The sequence below is a fragment of the Osmerus mordax genome, chromosome 28, assembly GCF_038355195.1.
Source record: "Osmerus mordax isolate fOsmMor3 chromosome 28, fOsmMor3.pri, whole genome shotgun sequence".
Classification (NCBI taxonomy): Eukaryota; Metazoa; Chordata; class Actinopteri; order Osmeriformes; family Osmeridae; genus Osmerus; species Osmerus mordax.
In genome coordinates, this window is record NC_090077.1 from 4,415,452 (window position 1) to 4,438,590 (window position 23,139).

Here is a 23,139-nt window from a genome sequence, read left to right on the forward strand (position 1 = left end):
AGCTGCAGACAGCACTGTTTCCCTTGAGAAACTATCTGTCCAGCACTCCCAGTGACATCACAGCACCCGATAGCTCCACAGCCTCAGCCAGGCTAAGCTCATTACCAGTCTACTGCCCCATAACTCCTTCTCTCTCTCTCTCTCTCTCCCTCTCTCTCTCTCCCTCCCTCTCTCCCCCTCCCCCCCCCCCCCCCTCTCTCTCTCTCTCTCTCTCTCTCTCTCTCTCTCTCTCTCTCTCTCTCTCTCTCTCTCTCTCTCTCTCTCTCTCTCCAGCTCTACCTTCTTCTACCTCACTGACATACTTGGAAGACCGCTGCGGTGCTGATCGGGGCGGAAACACAAACAGGACAAACAAAACTCTTTGTTCAGTCCATCAGCCCCCATTCACGGTCTGCTGATGCCAGTGGAATAACAGCCACATCCCTCACTGCCTCTTTGACACATCAACTCTCTCTCTCTGTCTCTGTCTGTCTCTCTCTCTAGAGCGCTACATGCAGAGAGTACAGTCCTCTAACAGCTGTTATAACCATTACATAGATAGCCGTCCGATAAGGGAGGAAGGTTGTCAACTTTACGAGCGCCCGCGCGTCGCGCTGGCACACGTAGACCAGCAGGACGTGCGTTTGGCTGTGTCACAGCAAGGCCGAGAGGCAGTCAGAGGAGGTATTTAAAGCCACCGCTCCTCTCAGTCTCTCTCTCTCTGTCTACCTCGACCTCTCCGCTCACAGACACAAAGGTAGGTAGCAACCACGTTCGTGTGGCAAGGGCGAGCGGAGTTTTGCCCGGAGCCCTGTCAAAATTTCGGCTCTGGAGCAACGGAGATATGGCGGGTCTTAAGCGGAGCGTGGTGGGGGGGGGGGGGGGGGGGGGGGGGGGGGGGGGGAGGAGTGGATGTGTTAGGTGGGCTCAGTATCCCTGAATGGATGCCATTTTTAGCCGCCACGGTCCTGTGGCTCCAGGGATGAAGTGCTACAACCGTTATCTACGTCAGAGGAAGAATGAGCGACAGCCCATGAATCTTTCACATGCTCTATTTCTGGTCCCCCAGCTGGGATGGATGGTGGCGGCAGCCTGCCTCCCTGTCTGCTCCTTGCCTGCCTCCATGCCTGCCTGGCTGCCTCCTTGTCTGCCTCCTTGCCTGCCTCCTTGCCTGCCTCCTTGGCTGCCTCCTTGGCTGCCTCCTTGCCTGCCTCCTTGCCTGCCTGTCTGTCTCCTTGCCTGCCTCCTTGCCCTGCCTGTCTGCCTCCATACCTGCCTCCTTGACTGCCTCCTTGCCTGCCTCCTTCCCTGCCTGCCTCTGAGTCTGTGTGTCTGCCCTCTGGACACTAAGCTGGTATCTGTATCACCTTGACAAAAGCCCTCAGACCAATACTCCCTAACCCCCTCACACGTATCCCCCTCCACACACACACACACACACACACACACACACACACACACACACACACACACACACACACACACAAACACACACGCACACTATGGAGTTATGCAAGTACTTTTCACCCAGGAGCTGATTGTCCACGGTGTTAGGTACAAGTAAAAGTTCATAGCTCGAGGGAACAATTTCACCATGTTAAAAGGTTCCTTGGGTGATCTGCCGGACCATTGCTGTTCTTCTATTACTAGGTGTTTGGTGATTGGAGAGGAACTTATACAGCTGCTCTCCTGTGTCACCCGTGGTTTTTAAGTGTATAGGCAGGCTGGGCATTTCAGACCATATGAATTTGAGTCTGAGCATTGTTCTGGTTGTAGACATCCATTGTCTCAGGCCAGTGAGGCGATGCTTGTTTCCCCTGGTCTAGACAGCACTCGAACTCTCTCTTCTGTGTATGGTGGAAGCCTCTCTCTCTCTGGCTTCAGACTCTCTCTTTTGTCAGTCAGGAATGGCCCATTTCTGGGTCTCTCTCCCTCTCTCTCCCTCCCCTCTCCCCCCCCCCCCCCCCTCTCTCTCTCTCTCTCTCTGTCTTGTCTCTCTCTCTGTCTCTCTCCCTGTCTCTCTCTTTCTATCTGTCTCTCTCTCTGTCTATCTGTCTCTCTCTCCCTCTCTCCCTCTCTCCTGGTTATAGAGTTACCCAGGCAGGCTGAGACAGGGGTCTGGCATGCCTCTAAAGAGAGCTTGTGAAGCGCTGCTGTGTCTGTCAGGGCTAAGGTGCTCCCAGGGTACATTATGAAAGGGAGACGTAATCTTGGCAGGGAGAGCGAGCGCAGGAAAGAGAGAGACTGAGACTGGGGGAGAGAGAGAGAGACACTTGACCTCGGCCGATGGATCTCTCTCTCTCTCTTTCTCCTCATTCTTTCTCTCCTTTTCTCTCGTCTCCTTCTCTCTCTCTCTCTCTCTGCGTTCTGACACAAATAGCTCCCCAGCTCCCTGCCTGTCTGCCCCCGTACCATGTGTTGCAGTGAGGGAGTTTGGCAGCCGCGTCTGAACATTGGTCAGTAACAGGCATGGGGACTTAGAGAGGGCTTGGCAAAGCTGACCATAACCCCCCCTCCCCCCCACCCCAGGTTCTTTAAGAGGGGCTGCGTCGCCCTCTGCCTCGTCAACCGCCGGCAGAACTCGCTGGAAGCCATCTGTGACATTCCGGACCTGCATCCACAGTTCCATTAACCTCCCTCCCTCCCTCTCTCTCTCTCCCTCTCTCCCTCCCAGGGCTCTCTCCATGGATATAGACACGGACTATGAGCGTCCCAATGTGGAGACCATTAAGTGCGTGGTGGTCGGGGACAACGCAGTGGGCAAGACCAGGCTCATCTGCGCGCGTGCGTGCAACGCTACCCTCACACAGTACCAGCTGCTAGCCACCCACGTGCCAACTGTCTGGGCCATCGACCAGTACCGCGTATGCCAGGAGGTGGGCACACCCCCCCCCCCCCTTGTTGTACCCACACACACCCAACACACTCACTCGTCATTCAACATACATCGTGCATGCTGTACATACTGTGTGTGCACGTGCGGCCGCGCACAGTGACAGGTTTGTGACGGTGTCCGCAGGTGCTGGAGAGATCCCGCGACGTGGTGGACGAGGTGAGCGTGTCCTTGCGGCTCTGGGACACCTTCGGCGACCACCACAAGGACAGGCGCTTCGCCTACGGCAGGTGAGGAGGTCGGAACGCACGTGCGGGTCACGCGTACTCGCACGAGCAGCCCAAAGTCACGCGCGCGTGTCTCTATGTTGGGGCTGTTGTTTTCACTTAACTTAGCCCGTCTGGATTGGACACAATGGAGTGCCGGTTCCATCTGATCCTAAGGGTTTTGGTTAAGAGGAGTGACAATGAGCTCAAGGAAAAGCAGGCCATTCGGTTCAGTTTCTCAGACAAGGAGATTGCAGTGTCTGGGCTATGGTGCTGGCACTGGATTGACACCCTTTAATTTGGCAAATGCCGCAACCACCATGGCTGCATCAGCAACGCACCCACACACACACACACACACACCGTCAAACACCACACAGAGTAATATAGAATCTCTAATGGATATTTTAGATGGGATCATCCGCATCTCCCTACTTCTCTATATCTCGATCCCTTTATCCATTTCCACAGACGTTTAAGACCTAAATGAGCCTCTTACATTGTCCTGATCTCTACCCAGACAGCAGAGCTTAAGTCCACCACACACACACACACACACACACACCCATGCAAGCAAGCACACACACACACACACACTTGGGATTGGGTGGGGCTGGGTTTGTGTAACAGTTCGCCCTGTCTCTTTGTGGATCTGGCTTTTGATTGGCAGGCTCAGTGTGTATTTATGTGTGTGTGTGTGTGTGTGTGTTGCATGCATGTCAAAACGTCACTGACTCACTGTGTTTGTTCGTGGGTCCCAGCTCTCTATTTCTCTCTCTCTTTCTCTCTCTGCATGTCTGTTTTGATGTTATAATTTGGTGTGTGTGTATGCACAGTCAGCCTGCAGTCAGCTGATAAGAGACAGCGTCAGCTCAGTTTCTGCTCCTACTGCCTGCCTGCCTGCCTGCCTGCATGCCTGCCTGTTTACTTGTCTATCTGTCTAGTTGCCTGCCTGCCTGCATGCCTGCCTGTTTACCTGTCTATCTGTCTAGTTATCTGCCTGCATGCCTGTCTGTTTACTTGTCTATCTGTCTAGTTGTCTGCCTGCCTGCATGCCTGTTGTTTATCTGTCTAGTTGTCTGCCTGCTTGCATGCCTGTTTACCTGTCTATCTGTCTAGTTGTCTGCCTGCATGCTGTCTGTTTACCTGTCTATCTGTCTAGTTGACTGCCTGCATGCCTGTCTGACTGCCTGTCTATCTGTTAAGTTGTCTGCCTGCCTGCCTGCATGCCTGTCTGTTTACCTGTCTATCTGTCTAGTTGTCTGCCTGCCTGCATGCCTGTTGTTTATCTGTCTAGTTTTCTAGGCCTGCCTGCCTGCCTAACCTTACCCTGACCCTCTTGTCTTAGAACTACAGATGTCCCACACTATTCACACTCCTTTTATATAGTTTATATGTCATTCATTTGTTTTGATACACACAAGTTTGCACATTAAAGATGAATCATTATGTTGATGGGATATAAACCTGACCAGTGGACTTGTGGACACTGTAACAGATCCTGCATGATCCGTAATAACACTGGAAAGTTTGTGTCAGTATGTGGGTGATATCCTGACTGACAGAGATTATCAGGTGACAGGCCTTAAGACTCATTCCACAACCTCCATAAACTACAAACACACACTTCTATTCACGCACGGACACGCACACACACGGGCACGCCGCGCAACGCACGCTCCCCCCGTGCACACGTCCGTTCGGGCCACACGCACACACATGTACAAACACATACGCCACACATGGGCATTACATAAATAGGTCCAGCAGCTGACCTTTGTAGTTTGGAGTCGCCCATGTAAAGCACTCCTTGTATTCATTATTCATTCGTGCAGATGGTAAATCATTGGTCGCTGGGTCGATGGATTTAAATGGCAGTTGTTGTGTGTACTTGACTTATCGTCTGATTCACACATCCACATTTCTGCACGGATGCCTGGGCATTCATCGAAGCTTACTCAGAAACACACACACACACACACACATTGTTTATGCACACACACCGACACACACCCACACAGACTTGACCACGAGGGCAATGGCACGTACACGCAAATATGGATTAAAACCACCGTGAGCCACGATAATGAGTCTTTGACAGAGTGCTAATGTGAGATCCTGTGTGTGTGTGCGTGCGCGCGCGCCCATGTGTGTGTACGTGCCAAATACTAAACCTGTGATGTAATAACTTCCAGCGCATTCCATTATGCCCAGCCCAGGGAGAATGTAAAGGACCACCCAAGTTATATGAATTCCTGGAAGTTTGTGGACCATGTAGCCAGGGTCACTGTTCGGTAGTCTACAGATCCAGTCCACCCCCCCCCCCCCCCCCCCCCCCACCCCCCATGCTTGTCAAGTCATTTCCACTGTGAGAAGTAGCTGGACTAGTATTGACATGGAATTGAGTCTTTAGCTCACAGTCCTTTGTGCCTTTAGTGCTCATACACACATCGGCTGTACGTTGGATCTAGCGCTGCTAGACACATCTGTCGACAAAGCTACAGTCTCCATTTACACAATAACACTGCTTCTGAAAATGCCATTGGTCCTTGCAAATGCAAATTGCAAATGTCCTTGCTTAATACGTCCAAACTTTAAATGCTACTCGAGGAAAACAGAAGCCACAGGCTTATAGTCCGTGTGGTCACCTGTCTGTCCGGAGCCAGGACAGTGGGACTGGAGCGCCAGCACACCAGTAGCCCCTAGCCCTGTCACAGCCCTGTCTATGACACCCTCACTGGAGAACAGCCCCAAGTGTCCCTGTCTGTTCACTCTAACACTCTGTCGCGAGACCTGTGTGTGTGTGTGTGTGTGCCTTGACTATAGCTCTATTCTTAGCATCCCTTTTTGGCCTAGGCAGCCTTGCGGGCTTGGTATGTTTATGTAAGAGAGAGAGAGAGAGAGAGAGAGTGAGTGAAAGAGGCCAGTGAAAGAGGCCGACTGCAGACACACACACACACCCATGACCCTATGTTACCCCTGCCCCCATCCTGCTTAGCGGCACCATCCATACAGGCTGAGTGCCTAACAGGCCCCTCTTAGGCTTCTCTACTTCCGCACGTTCTCCACAGACACTGGCCACACTCTTCCCCGAACCTCCTCTCTCACCTCCCTCACTCATTGTTTTGCTTCACCTGTAATTTCTACTCCTCTTTTCTTTTCCCTCCCTCCCTCCCTCCCTCCCTCCCCTCCCTCCCTCCCTCCCTCCCTCCCTCCCTCCCTCCCTCCCTCCCTCCCTCCCTCCCTCCCTCCCTCCCTCCCTCCCTCCCTCCCTCCCTCCCTCCCTCTCCCTCCCTCCCTCCCTCCCTCCCTCCTCTCCCTCCCTCCCTCCCTCCCTCCCTCCCTCCCTCCCTCCCTCCCTCCCTCCCTCCCTCCCTCTCCCTCCCTCCCTCCCTCCCTCCCTCCTCTCCCTCCCTCCCTCCCTCCCTCCCTCCCTCCCTCCCTCCCTCCCTCCCCCTGGCGTCTGCAGGTCTGACGTGGTGGTGCTGTGTTTCTCACTGGCCAACCCTAACTCCCTGCGTCACGTGAGGACCATGTGGTTCCCCGAGATCAAGCACTTCTGCCCCCGCACCCCCATCATCCTGGTGGGCTGCCAGCTGGACCTGCGCTACGCCGACCTGGACGCCGTCAACCGCGCCCGACGGCCCCTCGCCAAGTGAGCCCCCGCCCCTACCCCCCCCCCCCCCCCCCCACACGCTCCTTGCTCGTCAACATGACACGACACGTTGGGTGTTGGAGTGTGCGGAGTTACTCCTTTCGGTCTTGTACCTCGTTTCAAAACACGTGCAGTCTTTCAGTCGTTTTTTATTCTTATGTTTTTTTCCTGACGCTGCCCTGACTCTCTTTCTCTCTCTCTCTCTCTCTCTCTCTCTCTCTCTCTCTCTCTCTCTCTCTCTCTCTCTCTCTCTCTCTGTCTCTCTCTCTCTCTCTCTCTGTCTCTCTCTCTCTCTCTCTCTCTCTCTCTCTCTCTCTCGGTCTTTCCGGTCTTCTTTCCATCCAGACCCATCAAGCCCACCGACATCCTTCCCCCGGAGAGAGGCCACGAGGTGGCCAAGGAGCTGGGAGTGCCGTACTACGAGACCAGCATCGTGGCCCAGTTCGGGGTCAAGGACGTCTTCGACAACGCCATCCGGGCCGCCCTCATCTCCCGGCGCCACCTCCAGTTCTGGAAGTCCCACCTGAAGAGGGTCCAGAGGCCCCTCCTGCAGGCCCCCTTCCTGCCCCCCCGCCCGCCCCGCCCCGTGGTGGGCATCCCTGACCCCCCGCCCACGGATGGCGAGGCGCCCGACTCCCTCTTCTGCCAGCCCCACTGCGCCGACGTCCTCTTCCTCCTCCAGGGCGGCGCCACGCGCGTCTTCGCCCACAAGGTCTACCTGGCCACGTCCTGCTCCAAGTTCTACGACCTCTTCACGCTCGACCTCTGCGACTCGGGCTCGGGGGAGGAGCGGGAGGGCGAGGGGGCGGAGAGCAGCGAGGAGGACGAGCAGAGCAGGAGGGGGGCCAAGGAGCAGGCCGGCCGCACCAAGAGCCTGGATATCGACAAGGAGGGCTGCGAGGGGGGCGCCCGGGGCCAGAAGCGGCCCCCCTTGCTCCAGCAGGGCTCGTTGAGGACTTCCCAGAGCGACAACGCCCTGCCTGCCAGGGTGCAGTGGGCGGGCCGTGCCCTCTCAGGTTGGGGGAGGGGCTTCCTGAGCGTGTGTCTGGAGCACGTGGACGACCCCATGACGGGACGGCCGCGTCACATGACCGTGGTCGCCATGGACGGCCTCATACAGGAAGAGCCCTTCCAGGTGAGACCACACAACATCTCCACAGGCTTTAAAGTCGGCCATTTTTCCAGAGCCCACTTAGTCTTAGCGACGCACAGAATCCCCCAACAGTCCGTAGATCTCTTCAGAGCTGAGCTGAACATTCCCTTGCCCTAACCCTTCACCCAACCCTAACTCCAACCCGATGCAACCTTGATCTGACCACATCTGTGCTGGGCTATTTCCAGGCGGTGCTCCAGTATCTGTACACAGGAAGTCTGGATGAAGGCCGCGGTGACTTGATGCAGGTGGCCACCATCGCTGAGCTGCTGGAGGTGTTCGACCTGAGGATGATGGTGGCCAACGTGCTGAACCGCGAGAGCTTCATGAACCAGGAGATCACCAAGGCCTTCCATGTGCGCAGGGCCAACCGCATCAAGGAATGCCTCCACAAAGGAACCTTCGCCGGTAACAGACCCACATAGGACTCTTATGTTGTGTGTGTGTGTGTGTCGTATTTCCAACAGTTCGGTATCAACGGTTCATCTGTATTCTCGGAAATGATTTTCTCTGCTGGTGTTAGTGTGTGCGTGACATGCCTACTGTCTTGTCCATGGTCTCTGTGATGTCTTTGTTTGCTTGGCAGCTTCTCCGATCTAAAGTTTCTCCTTTCTGAGGTTTTTCCTAGAATCTGTCCTCTCTCCAGCCACGATTCTTTTGTTTTCATGCTGTCAGCATTAGGAGAATTAGACGCTCCCTTGCGTTACCTGAAAATGTATTATTTACCTTTACATTTCCCGACCAGTAGTTGAGGGATGTTTGTTTCGTAATCTGTAAATGCGACTAGAAATCTAGTTCTAGATTTCTTTTCTTGCCATGGCCTGGCATGGAAAAAACAAAACGGGGATGTAGTTTGTCCTAACAATCCCCACTATGATAGTCTTTCGTGTTACTGTGTTATCATCCAGAGTACAATGAAACGGCGCCTGCTTGTTAGTGTCCAGTCCTTCGCTTCCTCTGTCGGGTTCTTTTAGACCTCTGTCTGTCTATCTGTCTATTTATCTCTTTGTATGTCTATCTGTCTCTACGTCTGTGGGTCTATCTGTCTGCCTGTCTGCCTGTCTGTCTGCCTGTCTGTCTGTCTGTCTGTCTGCCTGTCTGTGTATGTTTTGTCTCCCCTCTGTAGCGTCCACTCTGTGGCACACTTCCAGATGAGTGCTCTTTTCCCTCCCCCCCCGGTTTTAGATGTGGTGTTCCAATTGGACGACGGCTACCTCCCGGCCCATAAGCCTCTGCTCATTTCCAGCTGTGATTGGATGGCTGCCATGTTCCGTGGCTCCTTCATGGAGAGCTACATCGAGGAGGTTAGATATGGAAGACGCACACACACACGCTGCCCACAGTAAAGATGCTCAACGTCATTTAGTGGGTAGCTGATATGGTATATTGTATGTGTATTGTATGTGTGCGTGTGTGTTTGCATTTACAGTATTTACTCTATCCCCCCTATTTTGACGATCTGAAACGCAAGTACCAAACCGCAAAGCGCAAGTAACTTTGTGGGCGGGACTCCGGCTCGGTTGCTATTTTGCCGGCGGGATAAATGACTTTGCGCCTGGCGCAAATCTAAAATGGGTAGGTCCGAAGTAGCTACATTACTAATGGGTGTGGTTTGGGCGTAACGTGCAATAAACCAATCAGAGCGTCATCTCACATTCCCTTTAAGAGCAGAGCTTGTTCCATGGCGGATTGCTATTATAACGGCGGATTTGCCAGGCGCACGCCAGGAGCGGTTCACAGCCAAGGAGACCGACGTTCTAGTCAGGGCCGTAACAGATAGATAAGTGACATTGTGTGGGAAAGGCAGAGCAGTTTTCTCATTGCACTAAATTGCCCGCTCATGCTGCTCATTCAAATTCTTATTCTTATTTTTATATAGCCTACCCTATATTTTATTTTTTAAATTGTTTGGTTCTTGGAATTAGTTTAACTATTGTACTTTTTTACTTAATTTAAGACCCGTATATGTTTATTGTTTGCACCTTCCTGCCACAGTAAATTCCGTGTTTGTGTAACCGAATTCTGATTCTGATGGCGATGGGAGAAGAAACCCACCCAAATTAGCTTCCTCTTTTTATAATCATTGAAGAAATGTAACACGCCATAAATCAAAACAATGTAACGTAGCTTCGCAGGAAGAAGACCCTGGCCTCGCCAGCAGTGTGCACGGACCAAGCTTGCGCCCTTAAAATAGCATCTTAATAATGCGCCATTGACTTTAGACCACGTTTTTCCTGGTCAGTGGCGGAATTGTTTTTCGGAAACTGCAAAATAGCACCAGGGAACGTTTGCGCCGGAACACGCCTCCTTTTTCGCTGAACCGCCCACTGGAGCGCAAGATCATTTCGACGTGCGTCTCTCGGAGGGAAAAGTCAGCTTTGCGTCGAGTGCAAACTAGAAATGATACTTGCGTCGTTGACAAAGTCAATTGCGCTGGGTGCAAGATCGGGCCCTATATGTGTCAGGAAGAGGCCCGCTGTTTACTCAGCGACCTACAGTACACACCTTTACTCACATGCTACTAAACGCACAATGCCTAGACTGTACTGTACAGCACAACCCAACCAAGCCAAACTGTCTGTAGAATACAGCGCACAGCCTACAGTGGCATGTGGTCCAGCATGCACACACATACACACACACACGCACGCACGCACACACACACACACACACAGACAAACCGTGGTCTGTTTCAACGGAAAACCTCAAACAGTAGATAAAAAAACAGGAAATGGCTTCAGACCCACTTCCTGTGTTGTGCGGTCGTGTTTTTTCCTGTCCGGAGAACAAGCCTTGTAAGTCAGGTGACGTGCGATCGTATCACATCACAACCCCTGTAAACCAATAGGTCCAGAACCTGGACCCATTTTACACTCTTATCAGCTGCCTTCTGATCTGGAGAAGAGAGAACTGCAGAATACACTGCTTCCCTGCCACCCTGGGACGTCCGTATTGAATAAAGGATAAGATTGGAGAGATTGTGCATCTACTTCCTGTCATACCCTTCGTTCGGGCTGCTCCACCTGCCTCTCCGCACGCTCGCAGTCTCTCACCGGCTGACTCGTCGACACATGCAAGGTGTCCACGCCACGATTGTCACGGCCCTTAATGAAGGCCCAGAATCCCTCTATCCAGGTCACTGTTCCCTGGGCTGCTCGTTAGGTTACCCTAGGCTCGGGTTCCCCCCGCAGATCTCCTCATCCTGGGTTCTGTGGGGCTCCGGGCCGGGCAGGGCTGGGCCGGGCCGACCCCTTCCTCCTATGTAGGAGAGACTGTCTCCCCGGGCCCGCCTGTTAAATTGGATCCCCCAGGTACGGTTACAAGTGCCACTGGGTTTGTCTTACGGCCCCCATGGCCTGGAAGCGGAACCGAGGAAACAGGATGCTGGGCCTGGTGTTTGGCTGGATGGCCTTGCACCTTTTAGCTACCACAGAGAGAGAGGGGGGGGGGGGGGGGGGGGGTTAGGATAGAGGTAGTCCGAATTCTCCCATGGTTGAACAGTGAGGCCCCTGTGAACGAAACATTGTGGGGTTGGGAGGAGAGGGTTGAGGTCATTGTTAGGGCTTGGCACTAAAGGGGCCTTCAAAATCCCCTTCAGAGGGGATTGGAAGGGTAGGTGGGCTGTGTGGCCCAACTGGTAAGTTGCCAGTATCCATGGTTACACTGATTGGCCCATGTTTTGTGCATCGGGGTAGTCTTTGTGTTTTTAAACTGGCACTGGGCAGTAGGCAGGTGCAGCAGGAACAAAGACACAGACACTGCAAAGGCTAAAACTGTCAGCGTTTGTCTTTGTGAGTGTGGGAGAGAGAGTTTGTGTGTTGTGTGTTTGGTAGATAGAGGGTTATGGGGACATGATTTGCATGTGGTTGCTTTGAGGTCAGCTCCCCCCCCCCTCTTACACACACACACAAACACACACACACACCCATCCTTCACCCTCTCAGGAAACTCTCTGGCTCCCCTGCTGGCATCAGGCCCCAGACAAGTCTACACACACACACACACACACTCACTCACTGCCTCAGAGTGGCACAGATGTGCCTCTGATGTCACTGAGACGGCGTGCAGACGGAGGCTCGCGTCACGGCGACCGTCGCCACAGCAGCGGTCGTCCAGAGCTCATCTGCCCCGCATGGCTATTTAGAGGAGCAGGTCTGAATGGAACATCAGTGGATACACTTGTTGCGACACTTAACTGTGCTGCTCCTATAGAGAAACCGCACACAAGCAGACTGCCTCGGAAAATAACCGGAGGCAATTTGGGCTCTCGTCCTTTTCAGGGGAGCTGAATGGAAATAAATACGCGAGATGCGGTCTGGTGTTTAGAACAAGGCGCACCACTCCACAACGAACGAGTGGGAAGCACATGATGGCGACGGAAAGAAAGATTTTGAAAAAAGGGATCAAACGAGACTCCTTGAATACCGTGTGAGAGGGCGTTGAGGAGAGGTTATTAACCAAACTAAGACTCCAATCTGTTTAGTTTTTTTCTCAGAATACCAGCGGCCCTGTTGCGACTGAAACCGACAGTCGATGTCTTATCTGTGGTCTGGTGAAAGTCGTTGAAATGACTGCGTCTAGTCTGACAGCATTTCTTGACCACTTCCTCATGTCATTTTAACCCCCGAGTGCTCAGCGTTCATGCTGTGGCTGAACAGCGTCACTATTTCTTACCGTCTCGTTCCTCCACACCGCTAAGTCCACTCACGGGAATCATTTCGCCGATTCTACTTTCATTGTATAGAAAGGGTTCCATTGTATTTCGTTGTATTTAAAGGGTAATATGACCCGTAAAGGGGACGAGTCATGCGATCCATGACATTGGTAGCGATAGTGTGTGAGGCGTGCGTGAGGCGTGCGTGAGGCGTGCGTGAGGCGTGCGGGAGGCGTGTGGGTTCAGGTGTGTGTCCGTGGCTCGTCTCAGCCCTATGTGACTGTGTGTCTGTGGCTCGTCTCAGCCCTATGTGACTGTGTGTCTGTGGCTCGTCTCAGCCCTATGTGACTGTGTGTCTGTGGCTCGTCTCAGCCCTATGTGACTGTGTGTCTGTGGCTCGTCTCAGCCCTATGTGACTGTGTGTCTGTGGCTCGTCTCAGCCCTATGTGACTGTGTGTCTGTGGCTCGTCTCAGCCCTATGTGACTGTGTGTCTGTGGCTCGTCTCAGCCCTATGTGACTGTGTGTCTGTGGCTCGTCTCAGCCCTATGTGACTGTGTGTCTGTGGCTCGTCTCAGCCCTATGTGACTGTGTGTCTGTGGCTCGTCTCAGCCCTATGTGACTGTGTGTCTGTGGCTCGTCTCAGCCCTATGTGACTGTGTGTCTGTGGCTCGTCTCAGCCCTATGTGACTGTGTGTCTGTGGCTCGTCTCAGCCCTATGTGACTGTGTGTCTGTGGCTCGTCTCAGCCCTATGTGACTGTGTGTCTGTGGCTCGTCTCAGCCCTATGTGACTGTGTGTCTGTGGCTGGTGAGCTCAGGATGGGCGGAGGTGGCCGGGCGGAGGGTTGCTCCTGGTGGAGGGGTGACGACAGACCCCCGAGGAGGAAGGAGAGGGTGGAGCTGCGGCTGATGGAGAAGACGGCAGCATAAACATCCCTCTCCTGTTTCTGCCGTCCCTTTCGCTTTCGCTTTCTCTCTCGCGCACACACTTTCTCTGTTTCACTATGTATTTGTCTTCGCTCGTACTTTTTTTCAATTTTTTTGTCTGGCCACTAAGTGGTTTGACATTATGCTTTTCGACAGTACTTTATTCTTAGGAACTCATTTTGTCTGTACCTTTGAAAGTTAATGAACCGGTGAAAGTCAGGTGTGACGCAAAAGCAGGTTGAGGAACAAAACAGGTGTTCCCTGTTCCTGTCAGTCACTACCTGCCAGTCTGTTTATCGGTCGGTCTGTCTGTCCACCTGCCAGTCTGCTTACCTGCCTGTCTGTCTGCCAGTCTGCTTACCTGCCTGTCTGTCTGCTAGTCTGTTTACCTGTCTGTCTACCTACCAGTGTGCTTACCTGCCTGTCTGTCTGCCAGTCTGCTAACCTGCCTGTCTGTCTGCCAGTCTGTTTACCTGTCTGTCTGTCTGTCTGTCTGTCTGCTAGTCTGTTTACCTGTCTGTCTACCTGTTTACCTGTCTGTCTACCTGCCAGTCTGTTTAACTGTCTGTCAACCTACCCTTCTGCTTACCTGCCTGTCTGTCTGCCAGTCTATTTGCCAGCTGCTTTATGTTCCTGTCCCTGTGAGGGCCCAGGGCTGTTTAGAGCACAGAAGTGGCCTCTTCCCTCCCTGACCTTTCAGCCAGAACTAGGGGTCAATAGCAAGCTGACATTTTCCTAATTGGCTCAGAGAGAGGAAGGTGAAGGCACCCCCAGAGCCTGAGGGGGAAGGACCCCTGGGGGGAGGCGGGCCCCCTTATCCTCCCTCCTCTACCTCGTAACGAAGTTGCATTGTAACACCTTGAACTAAACATTTACTGCACCGGGAAACCGCCTCTGAGTGATAGCTTAGTGACACCTACAGGCCACCGAGGGTAGTGTGTGGTGTTTTCGCTGCATGAGAGACGGAAGGTGAACATGGGGTGAGAGGAGAGATGTTGTCATGGTGCTCTCTCTCTCTCTCTCTCTCTCTCTCTCTCTCTCTCTCTCTCTCTCTCTCTCTCTCTCTCCTCCCCCCCCCCCTATGTAGCTCCTTGTTCCTCTCTCTTGGTTGGGGGAATAAGTGTGCCTTTGTTTGCTCTGCTCTCAGGACAGACTCCCACCTGGCGGTCCTCCAGATCTGCTACGGGTCTGTGGATAGAGGGATAGGGGAGTGCTGCTCCTACCAGGGCCTTCAAAGGGTGCTGATGACACCCCCACACACACACACACACATTATACCACGAGAGAGTGTATCTTTGTTTGTGACTGTCCACCTGAAGACATCCATCTGACCGCTTCTCTGTCCTGCTGATGTGGTTCTCTGAGTATGCCAGCTTTGGTGCACATCCAGGGCTGGCCCCCCGGCCCCCCCGGGGTCCCGCACGCCCCCCGTGGTGTCCAGCTCAGTGGGGGTTCCTTTAGGGGGGCTTTGAGGTCCTCAGCGTTAGCCACAGAGCGAGGGCTTTTATCTCAGGCGGGATCAAACAGGCCCTCAGAGGGGCCCGGGTGCCCTTTACCTCCACCTCCCTCTGGCCACACGGCTTCCTGTGACATCACTCTCCTAGTGTGCCCCCACCCCTCCCACAGACCTCACTCACTCAGTCGCCCAGGGTCACATTCCTGCTACGACTTGTTGGTCCAGATGTACACAATACTTTTGTGTGTGTGCAGATCACGGCTGTTCGGACGGACAGGGAGACGGGCTCAGAGAGAGAGAGAGAGAGAGAGAGAGAGAGAGAGAGAGAGAGAGAGAGAGAGGGAGGGAGGGAGGGAGGTGCCTCATAACTGGTCTAATACTGAGAGAGGTTTTGTCCTGAGCGGTGAGCAAATTCCTCCCAGCCTCCCCCATATTGGAGTCACAGAACCTTTCTGGCATTGAGTGTTTCCCTTCTCATTGGCAATCACCAACATCCCCCCCTCCCTGGATTGTGGGTGAAAACCGGAAGGGGAAACCCCCCAAGATACAGGAAGTGACTCGGGTTCAAAGCTCTCCCCCCACCTCCTTCCTATCTCTCCAGGTGCCCATCCCAAACAGCAGCAGTGCCTGCATGCGAGCTGTGCTGGAGTTCCTCTACAGCAGCCTGCTGATCCCCTCTCCCACCCTCGAGCCCATGGAGCTCATCGTCCTGTCCAATCGGCTGTGTCTTCCGCGCCTCGTCGCCCTCACCGGTAGGTCACCGCCCGGCGTCGACCCCTCACGTGATCAGTTACTCCTGGCCCGGTGCGGGGGGGGGGGGGAGGCGGAATGTTTCCGGAATTGTTGACGCGCTTGTGGTTGGTGTGTCGTTCTCAGAGAAGCACGCGGTGGATAAGTTGCTCCAGTGGAGCGTAAAGGGAATCGATATGGACGGACAGGTGCTGGGGTACCTCGAGCTGGCGCAGGTAAGCCTTTCAACCTTTCCTTCGAGGGTTCGCTCTGTCGTCAGACGAAGGGGGGTCCTTGACGGTGCTCCTCTGTCCCGTCTGCTGCGTAGTTCCACAACGCCAAGCAGCTGGCAGCCTGGTGCCTCCATCACATCTGCACCAACTACAACAGCGTGTGTCGCAAGTTCCCCAAAGAGATGAAGAACATGTCTCCAGGTAGTCACGACACCCTCCCCCTCCCCCCTCATTTCTCACATTATACACTTCCTCCTGATTCTGAGTCATCTCCTCCCCCCTCCCCCCCCCCCCCGTCAGACAACCAGAGGCACTTTGAGAAGCAGCGCTGGCCCCCGGTGTGGTTCCTGAAGGAGGAGGACCGCTACCTGCGCTCCCAGAAGGAGCGCGAGCGCGAGGAGGAGATCCTGCGCAAGCAGCACACCAAGAGAGGCTGGTGCTTCTGGAGGCAGCCGTCCTCCTCGCCTCACGTCTCCTGAGGAGGAGCCCGCGACCCGCCTCCCCCCCCCCCATTCCTCGGGCCCCCCGCCTTCCCGTCTCGGCTTCTCATCCGATACGGGACGAGCTTTCAGCCCACTAACTGACCGCCCGTCGCTCCCCACCACATGCGGGAGGGCCCCTCTCCTTTCCTAGTGTATGTACGTGCAGATTTTCTTTGGGTCGGGGGGGGGGGTGTGTGTGTTGAAGTGTGATTAAGTTTTGATATGTGCGTGTGGCTGTGGATGTGTGTTGGCAGAGGGTGTGCGTGTGAGGGTGTGCATGTGTGAGTTTGATGGTCACCGGTGCCCAAGAGCCCTGAGTGGCCCTTTTGACCCCTCGTCGGGTCATCAGACCGGGAGACCCCAACCCAACCACTCCCCACCTCCAGCATAGCTCCACCCGCCTACCAGCACCCTCTCCACAGCTGTGCCCAACCCTGACCTCTGCTGCTGGGTGAGCGTACCTCGGCACCTCACCTCCCTCCACACTGACGCCCCAGCGCTTCCATGCCGACCACCACACCCAGGAGCTGGGCCTACGCTCGGGGTTAGGGAGCTTTTATTGTGTTTTTGTTTTTTTCTTCCGCCCTCCTAGGGTGTTTGAGGACCAGGACGACCAAAACAGAGGCTTGGGGATCGGACGTGTGGCTGCGTGTCTCGGAGTCTCAACCATCATCTGTTCCCAGCCTCCTGTCCAAACGCCTTTATTTTGAAAATCCCCCCCCCCCCCCGTGGTTTTCTTTTGAAGGGGGTTCGACCCCATCCTGCTATTTCTCTCCGTTTGTATCGTGTGAGGGTTGGGTTCGGGGGAGTGGGTGTCTAGGCTCTGGTACCGGCCTCCACCCAACATCACCCCCAGAACACCATGAGATGACAACAGTGTTAAAATGTACCAAATCCCCATCGAATCAACTGAACTTTGAACAGGAAGGAAGGCTAATTGTATTCCCGCACCACTGCCAGCAGGAGAACCCAGTGGTCCGAACGGTACTGTACAGATTTGCGAGCCCTACTTTTGCTTGTAGAAGCCCCCTCAACCAGCCTGCCTTTACACCCCCACGCTACAGGGGGCAGCACTGCTCAGGGTACCAGCACGAACCCTCACTGGGAGCAAACAGGAGTTTTTTCCCGCCCTGTGTTTTTTCTATATCCCGCTTTTGTGGCCGAGGTGAACTGTAGCCTGTCACGTTCACTCTTTGGGCTTTTGAACCGACGTCCTGAGACCAGACCACGGCTGTCATTGTTCATTTGATGCCTCGTACCAAAAACCAAGCTGTGACTCTCGCTTTTTCCTTTCACTCGTTTCTCTCTCCCCGACTCCCATCCCACAGAGAGGGGATGACGAGGCGGGGAGAGAGGGATGAGGGAAGGGAGATCGACCATGTTGACACGTCGACCCCCTCAGTGGTGTATTCGTAAAGTGCTACTGGATGTTGCCTTCCACTCCTCTTGCTAAAGTGGTGCTCAGGATTTCTTCAATAGGACTGACACACACACACACACACACTTAACCTCTGTGATTTATGTCAGTTTTGTTTCAGATGTCTCCCCAGCCCTTCTTCAGTGTTAACTTGCAAGGAACGTTCAAGTCCACTCAAGTGTTACAGAATTCAAATGTGATGCACAATAAGTGTTCTTCTGTCTTTTGGGGGTTTCTTATATTATTAAGCTTCAGAAAGTTTGAGTTTTTTCTCTTTTCCAAAGGTTTGTAGCAGTCTGATAGTGATAGTAGTCGGTAAATACATTCATGAGGCAATTATTTCCAGTGTTGGTCATTTCATGAAGAGCATAATGAAATGAACATAGGTTTAATGCAGTATTAGACCAAATATTTCACTTGCTTTTTAATTTCTTAGACTTCTCGTGGACTGCCGTTGTTTTGAATAAGGCGTGTGTTATATTAATGAACTGTTAACAAAGATGATGATATTGAATGGAACTGCATCTCTTTTGGTATGTATGCCAAGGAGTTTGATATTGAACTGAAAATAACATTTGTGCTTGAGGAGTATGCAATATAACAGGGGTATTGGGACAGCAACTAAATTAAGCGAATGCATTTAGTGCTATTTTGTCTCTTTTTTCATAAGGGTGCTAGTTTTGAAGGCTTTTGGAATTGAATGTCAAAATGCAACATTTTTCTATTTGTGGGTTTGAGATTTCCTCCCCCCGGGTTTACCCAGGTGACACTGGGAGCCGGATAGCGTGAGACGTGTTCCGCGCGCTCTTCACGGGAGGCGTGTCGGAGTCATCAACAGCTACCGAAATAGACGTGAGATAGGATCTCACGAGACCCAAGCGCGAATTGGGCTGATTCTTAGCAAGAGAGAGATAGTGAAGAAAAAAAAAAGAAAACCCAACATTGTTTTCCACCCTGGAAATATCTAGAACATCTTTAGTGTGCCTTTAAGGAGCTTGTATTGGATGGCGATGCACAGACCCCTACAAACTCCACAAGCTCAGCAGGAGACAAGAAGCTGTCGGTGCATTAGTCTTCCTAATGGTTGTCATGGCCCACAAACACTTCCTGCTTGGTCACATGTCCTAGTTGGAACAAGATTACTAGTATCCGATGACAGTTCTAGTGAAGGCTAGCTGTATGAAGAAGCAGACAGGTTCTGCAGAAGATGACACGGACAGCAGAGCTGATGGATTCAGTCTCTGTCGATGCTCCACACGATATCATCCAGCGAGGGGCAGGCCTCTACTTGGCGCTTAAAGCCCATGTCCGAGCCTCTCTCTGGGGGAAACAGACCCCCGTAAGTCCTGGTCTGCTCGTCCCTGCCTGGAGACCTAAAGGACAACATTAGACACCGCTGTTTCTGAGGGAAAAGCTTTTTTTTCTATTGGGGGGAAGGTTAGGGGGGCAGGGGAGGGTACTGGTTGCCCTATCTGATTGGGTGGGTTTCTACCACTGTTTTGGTGTAGTGTAGTCTGCGTGGTGGCCTAACTATGGCGTTAAATTGCCACTTTTCTGTATTGGATTTGCACTTTCCTCCATATCGTCTCCTTAGCTTTGCCTTTTTGTGTATGGCATGGGTGGTTTTCCTGAAGCGGGTCGTCTTAAGGCCCGTTCCTGTGTAGCATGGACTCTGTTCTCTTCCTCCTCTTTCCTCACTTTCCATGTGGGTCTTGTGGCTCCCCACAGCCAGGCGGCAGACCGTTAGCTAGGCTAGGCCGCTCAGCTACGACGCCCCTTCTCGTCCCGCCGTCCACGCGAACCCTGCACAGCCTGGCGTTTTACCGAGCCGTGATGTCGATTTTCATCCCCGCGTGAGACGTGCGTTCGCGGAAGTAACTAGGGGATGGTGGAGTGGGTGGTCTCGTTTGTGGACTGCTACAGTGCAGTTCTGCATTGGCTGGAGGTGGAGGTTTGGCTGGTTGTTTCCTGCTAGCGTTGTTAGACACAGTCATCTTATGGTTGGATTCTGATTCACCTGTTGAATCAGACGCTAAATAAAAGCTGTTACTTGGTTTTATTTATAGACTGCTGATTAAATTTTTTTACTGGGGACTGAATGCATGTGTGCATCAGCTAAGATGCATGGAGAAACAGGCATGTATTGCTCTCGCACCGTAATTTGCCCTTTGTAGTTCATTCACGTTACACTTCAAATGCTCTAACTCGTTAGACAGTGTATAGCCTGTCCTATGAAATTATACATCTAAGACCGTCTTCCTGACAAACTAAATTTGTTAAATATTTTTCCTTTTTTATCATAATTTTTATGTTCTACTACTTGGTCTCCACGTCACCTGATGAATAACAGGCTTTAGAGTGAAGAGTTCACTAAAAAAAGACCACTCGTGACTTGGGGCTTTGCCTTAGTGAGTGTAATCCAAAGTTTATTGAACAGAGGGCGCCCCCTGCTGGCAGTCCCAGTCGTGTACTGTGCCTTTGACTCAATCTCTCACCGTTGCCTGGTCCTCATAGCCACCCGCTCGACTTGTAATGGAAGAGGGCCTACTGTACCACTGCCTTTAGTGAGCTAGGAAGACACACACACATACACACAGTCAGCCCCCCCCCCCCCCCCCCCCAAAAAAAAAACACACATACACACTGTCAGGCAGCTTCCTTCCTTGTCTATCAGTGCCTGTGGATCGACCCATGTCTCCTAAATGTGTGACTCCCCCGACCCCCACTGAGATGGTCTGCTCCGAGCCAGAATGAGATCTCTCCCCCCCCCCCCCCCCCCCCTCCCTCCCATCAGTATCCGTGAGACACAGTGTTAAAGCCCCCCAGACAGTGTTAAAGCCCCCAGCATAGCGCCTTACGACAGACACGTCACCATAATCACGTGACATCTTTCAGACTAAGCTCGGCTTGGTACTGTCCTCGTGACCATGAGATGTTGAGACGCCACATTTGGAAACATGATAAATATCCACCTGATATTTACAACAAAAAAAAACTCTGCACACAATTCAAAGGCCTGCACTTTCTAATTTTCATCTGCTGTTTAGCGGAAACATTTCTTATTGTGGCACCATCAGTAGCAGTGGACCATTGGTTTAATCCAGTGCTATGTGTTAGCTGGCCTAGAAGACTTTGGCCCATTTAGGCCCAGGAAAGAGTAAGGTTGATCTCCGCTCAGCTTACCTTTCAGTGTGACTTAGTACTATATACTGTATATGCACCTTTAGTTTCTTTGTTAAAATTTGACTGACATGTTAAAGATCGGTGTTGAGTTGATGCAGGTGAAAAGGCACACACACCAGACTATTTTAAGGGCTTTTAAAACAACAATCAGAATGTTTTTTGCTGCTGTTGCAAAATAAAAAAATATATGTTTTGAATAATCCTTTGTAATATTTTTGAACCACTGTGATTTGTACAAAAATGGAACGAAAATTTAGAAAAAGTCTTTTTTTGTTATTCTTTTTTGTTTGTTGCCGTTTCAGTATTTTAATGTTTGACCTTGCTTTTAATAAAACTGTTAATCTTTGGAACTTGTTTTTTGCATTATTAACCATTAACCGTCGCACAGTAGGTGGAGCCAGAGATCAAAAGTAGTAGTCGTCTTCAGTCCAAAACGAATGCACATGAAGTAACATCAAGCACACAAGTGTTCTGCTTGTCTGTCCTTACAATGAATTGTCTTCAAAACGTAGGAAATTCGGAAATAGGGCAAAGTCAAGTGCCGCAGCAAAGAGACATTTACGTATGAGAAATGAACTGACGCGCGGTCAATTCATCTTGCTGTCCAACAGCTGTATGTTTGGTATGGTACACATCACCTGTTGAAGCGAGCCATGTCTCGGCCTATTGAAAGGGAGTGGACCATGAAGAAGGTGATTTATAAAAGGTGTACCAAACGCACACACACACACGCAGCCCACACACGGGGTCTTTGTTACGCAGAAGTGTGGAAAATCGGTCGCGTTGGCAACACACACACACGGACACACACTGAGCATGTTACTTCATGGCGTGTTACCGTAAAGACAAAGAGAGAGAGAGAGTTCCCTACCCTCTCACGTCCACGCCAGCCAATTACTCTACACAGTTTCCTGGAAAGTTCTGGACGTCAGACCTTTCATCTGAGTCAGCACAAAGCTGTGACGTTTGGCTCCTGGCTCCACTCACACGTATGAATCAGAAAGATCTGGACTGGAGCCTTTGGACGGTCCAAACCATGTCTGTAGTTATACGAGAGGAACATATGGCGGGGATTCAGTGAATGTCATGCTAACTTGAATGGAACTAATGCTAGTTTATGCCCATGCAGCCACAGGACGTGTCGGATAGAGAAAGTGCTCTTATCGAAAATAAACAGTAGAAAATGTTAGGAGATTAAGGACCCCTTTTCACAGTGGAGTTGTTGTTAGGATGGTATCTGGTGTGTGTGTGTGTGTGGTGTAGTAGATGGTGGCGTTTACGGCCATATGTTTGTGGCCATGACCTCACTCTCTTATTTCCCGGCCGCTGTTGTGTCGCGTGTTGGGGGTTGGGAAGGGGGGGGGGGGGGGGGAAGGAGGTGGGGATTGGGGGGGAGGGGGGTCCTGATGACAGGCCGGAGTGTTGCGTCAGCGTCTCGGTGGCGCGGCGTGCTTCGTGGAGTTCCCGAGCGAGCGAGCTCAGCCCGCCCCGCCGCAGACCCGTTTGACGCGGTCTGGGAGGCGGCGACACGCGCTGACATCACCACATGTGGTTCGGGTTATCGCCGCCTGCCCCCGTGGGAGACGTAGGGGGCGGGCGGGGCAACATGGCCGCCTGTCTGCCTGACTGACTGGGGGGGGAGGTGATGGATGTGTGCTGACGGTTCCTTCAAGGGGGATCAACTCATGATGAGAACGGAGATCGTAAAAGAGGTGGGGATTTGGAATGCTCGCAGACACATGCCGACGCGCGTGTGCGCACGCACAAACACTTGCGCACACACACACACACACACACGCAAAAACACATCCTGTCCCTTTCTGACAGGAGTGGGGCATTCCTGAGCCGATAGGACCAGAGGAGGGGAGTTAGACACAGCACACTGGCCTGTTGTCTTTCACTCCTCCGAGATCTGCTCCATCCAGGACTTGTTTTTCCACAAATGTCACTCCCTCCCGTCCACCGGGCCGTGGTGTTGACTCTTCCCCCCAGACCTCTGGCTGCATCAGGACCCTGCTGCAGCCCAACACATCCTGATTTAGGGGTCTGTTTTATTGGCGAAAGCAGAACTCCCCTGCCCTCTAAATGAAGATTTGCGACTCGGGGCTAATTCTGTCGTTGTTTGCGTTTGGTCGTGTCTCGCCGGCGCCTGGTGACCTCACGTCATGTTTTG

General features: G+C 52.6%; 1 protein-coding gene across 2 annotated transcripts in view; it reads left to right on the plus strand.

The window, feature by feature from the left end:
- rhobtb4 (Rho related BTB domain containing 4) overlaps positions 1-16,372 on the plus strand; it is a 30,102-nt gene extending 13,730 nt beyond the window's left edge. For both annotated transcript variants that reach the window (XM_067231449.1, XM_067231448.1), the window contains 10 exons: positions 2,654-2,855; positions 2,999-3,102; positions 6,548-6,733; positions 7,079-7,868; positions 8,075-8,294; positions 9,072-9,190; positions 15,524-15,674; positions 15,799-15,887; positions 15,980-16,085; positions 16,185-16,372. In XM_067231449.1, the coding sequence (XP_067087550.1) occupies positions 2,664-2,855; positions 2,999-3,102; positions 6,548-6,733; positions 7,079-7,868; positions 8,075-8,294; positions 9,072-9,190; positions 15,524-15,674; positions 15,799-15,887; positions 15,980-16,085; positions 16,185-16,363 (2,136 nt within the window). In that variant the 5' untranslated portion in view covers positions 2,654-2,663 and the 3' untranslated portion in view covers positions 16,364-16,372. The remainder of the gene's footprint in view (positions 1-2,653; positions 2,856-2,998; positions 3,103-6,547; positions 6,734-7,078; positions 7,869-8,074; positions 8,295-9,071; positions 9,191-15,523; positions 15,675-15,798; positions 15,888-15,979; positions 16,086-16,184) is intronic.
- The last annotated feature ends 6,767 nt before the right edge of the window (positions 16,373-23,139 follow it).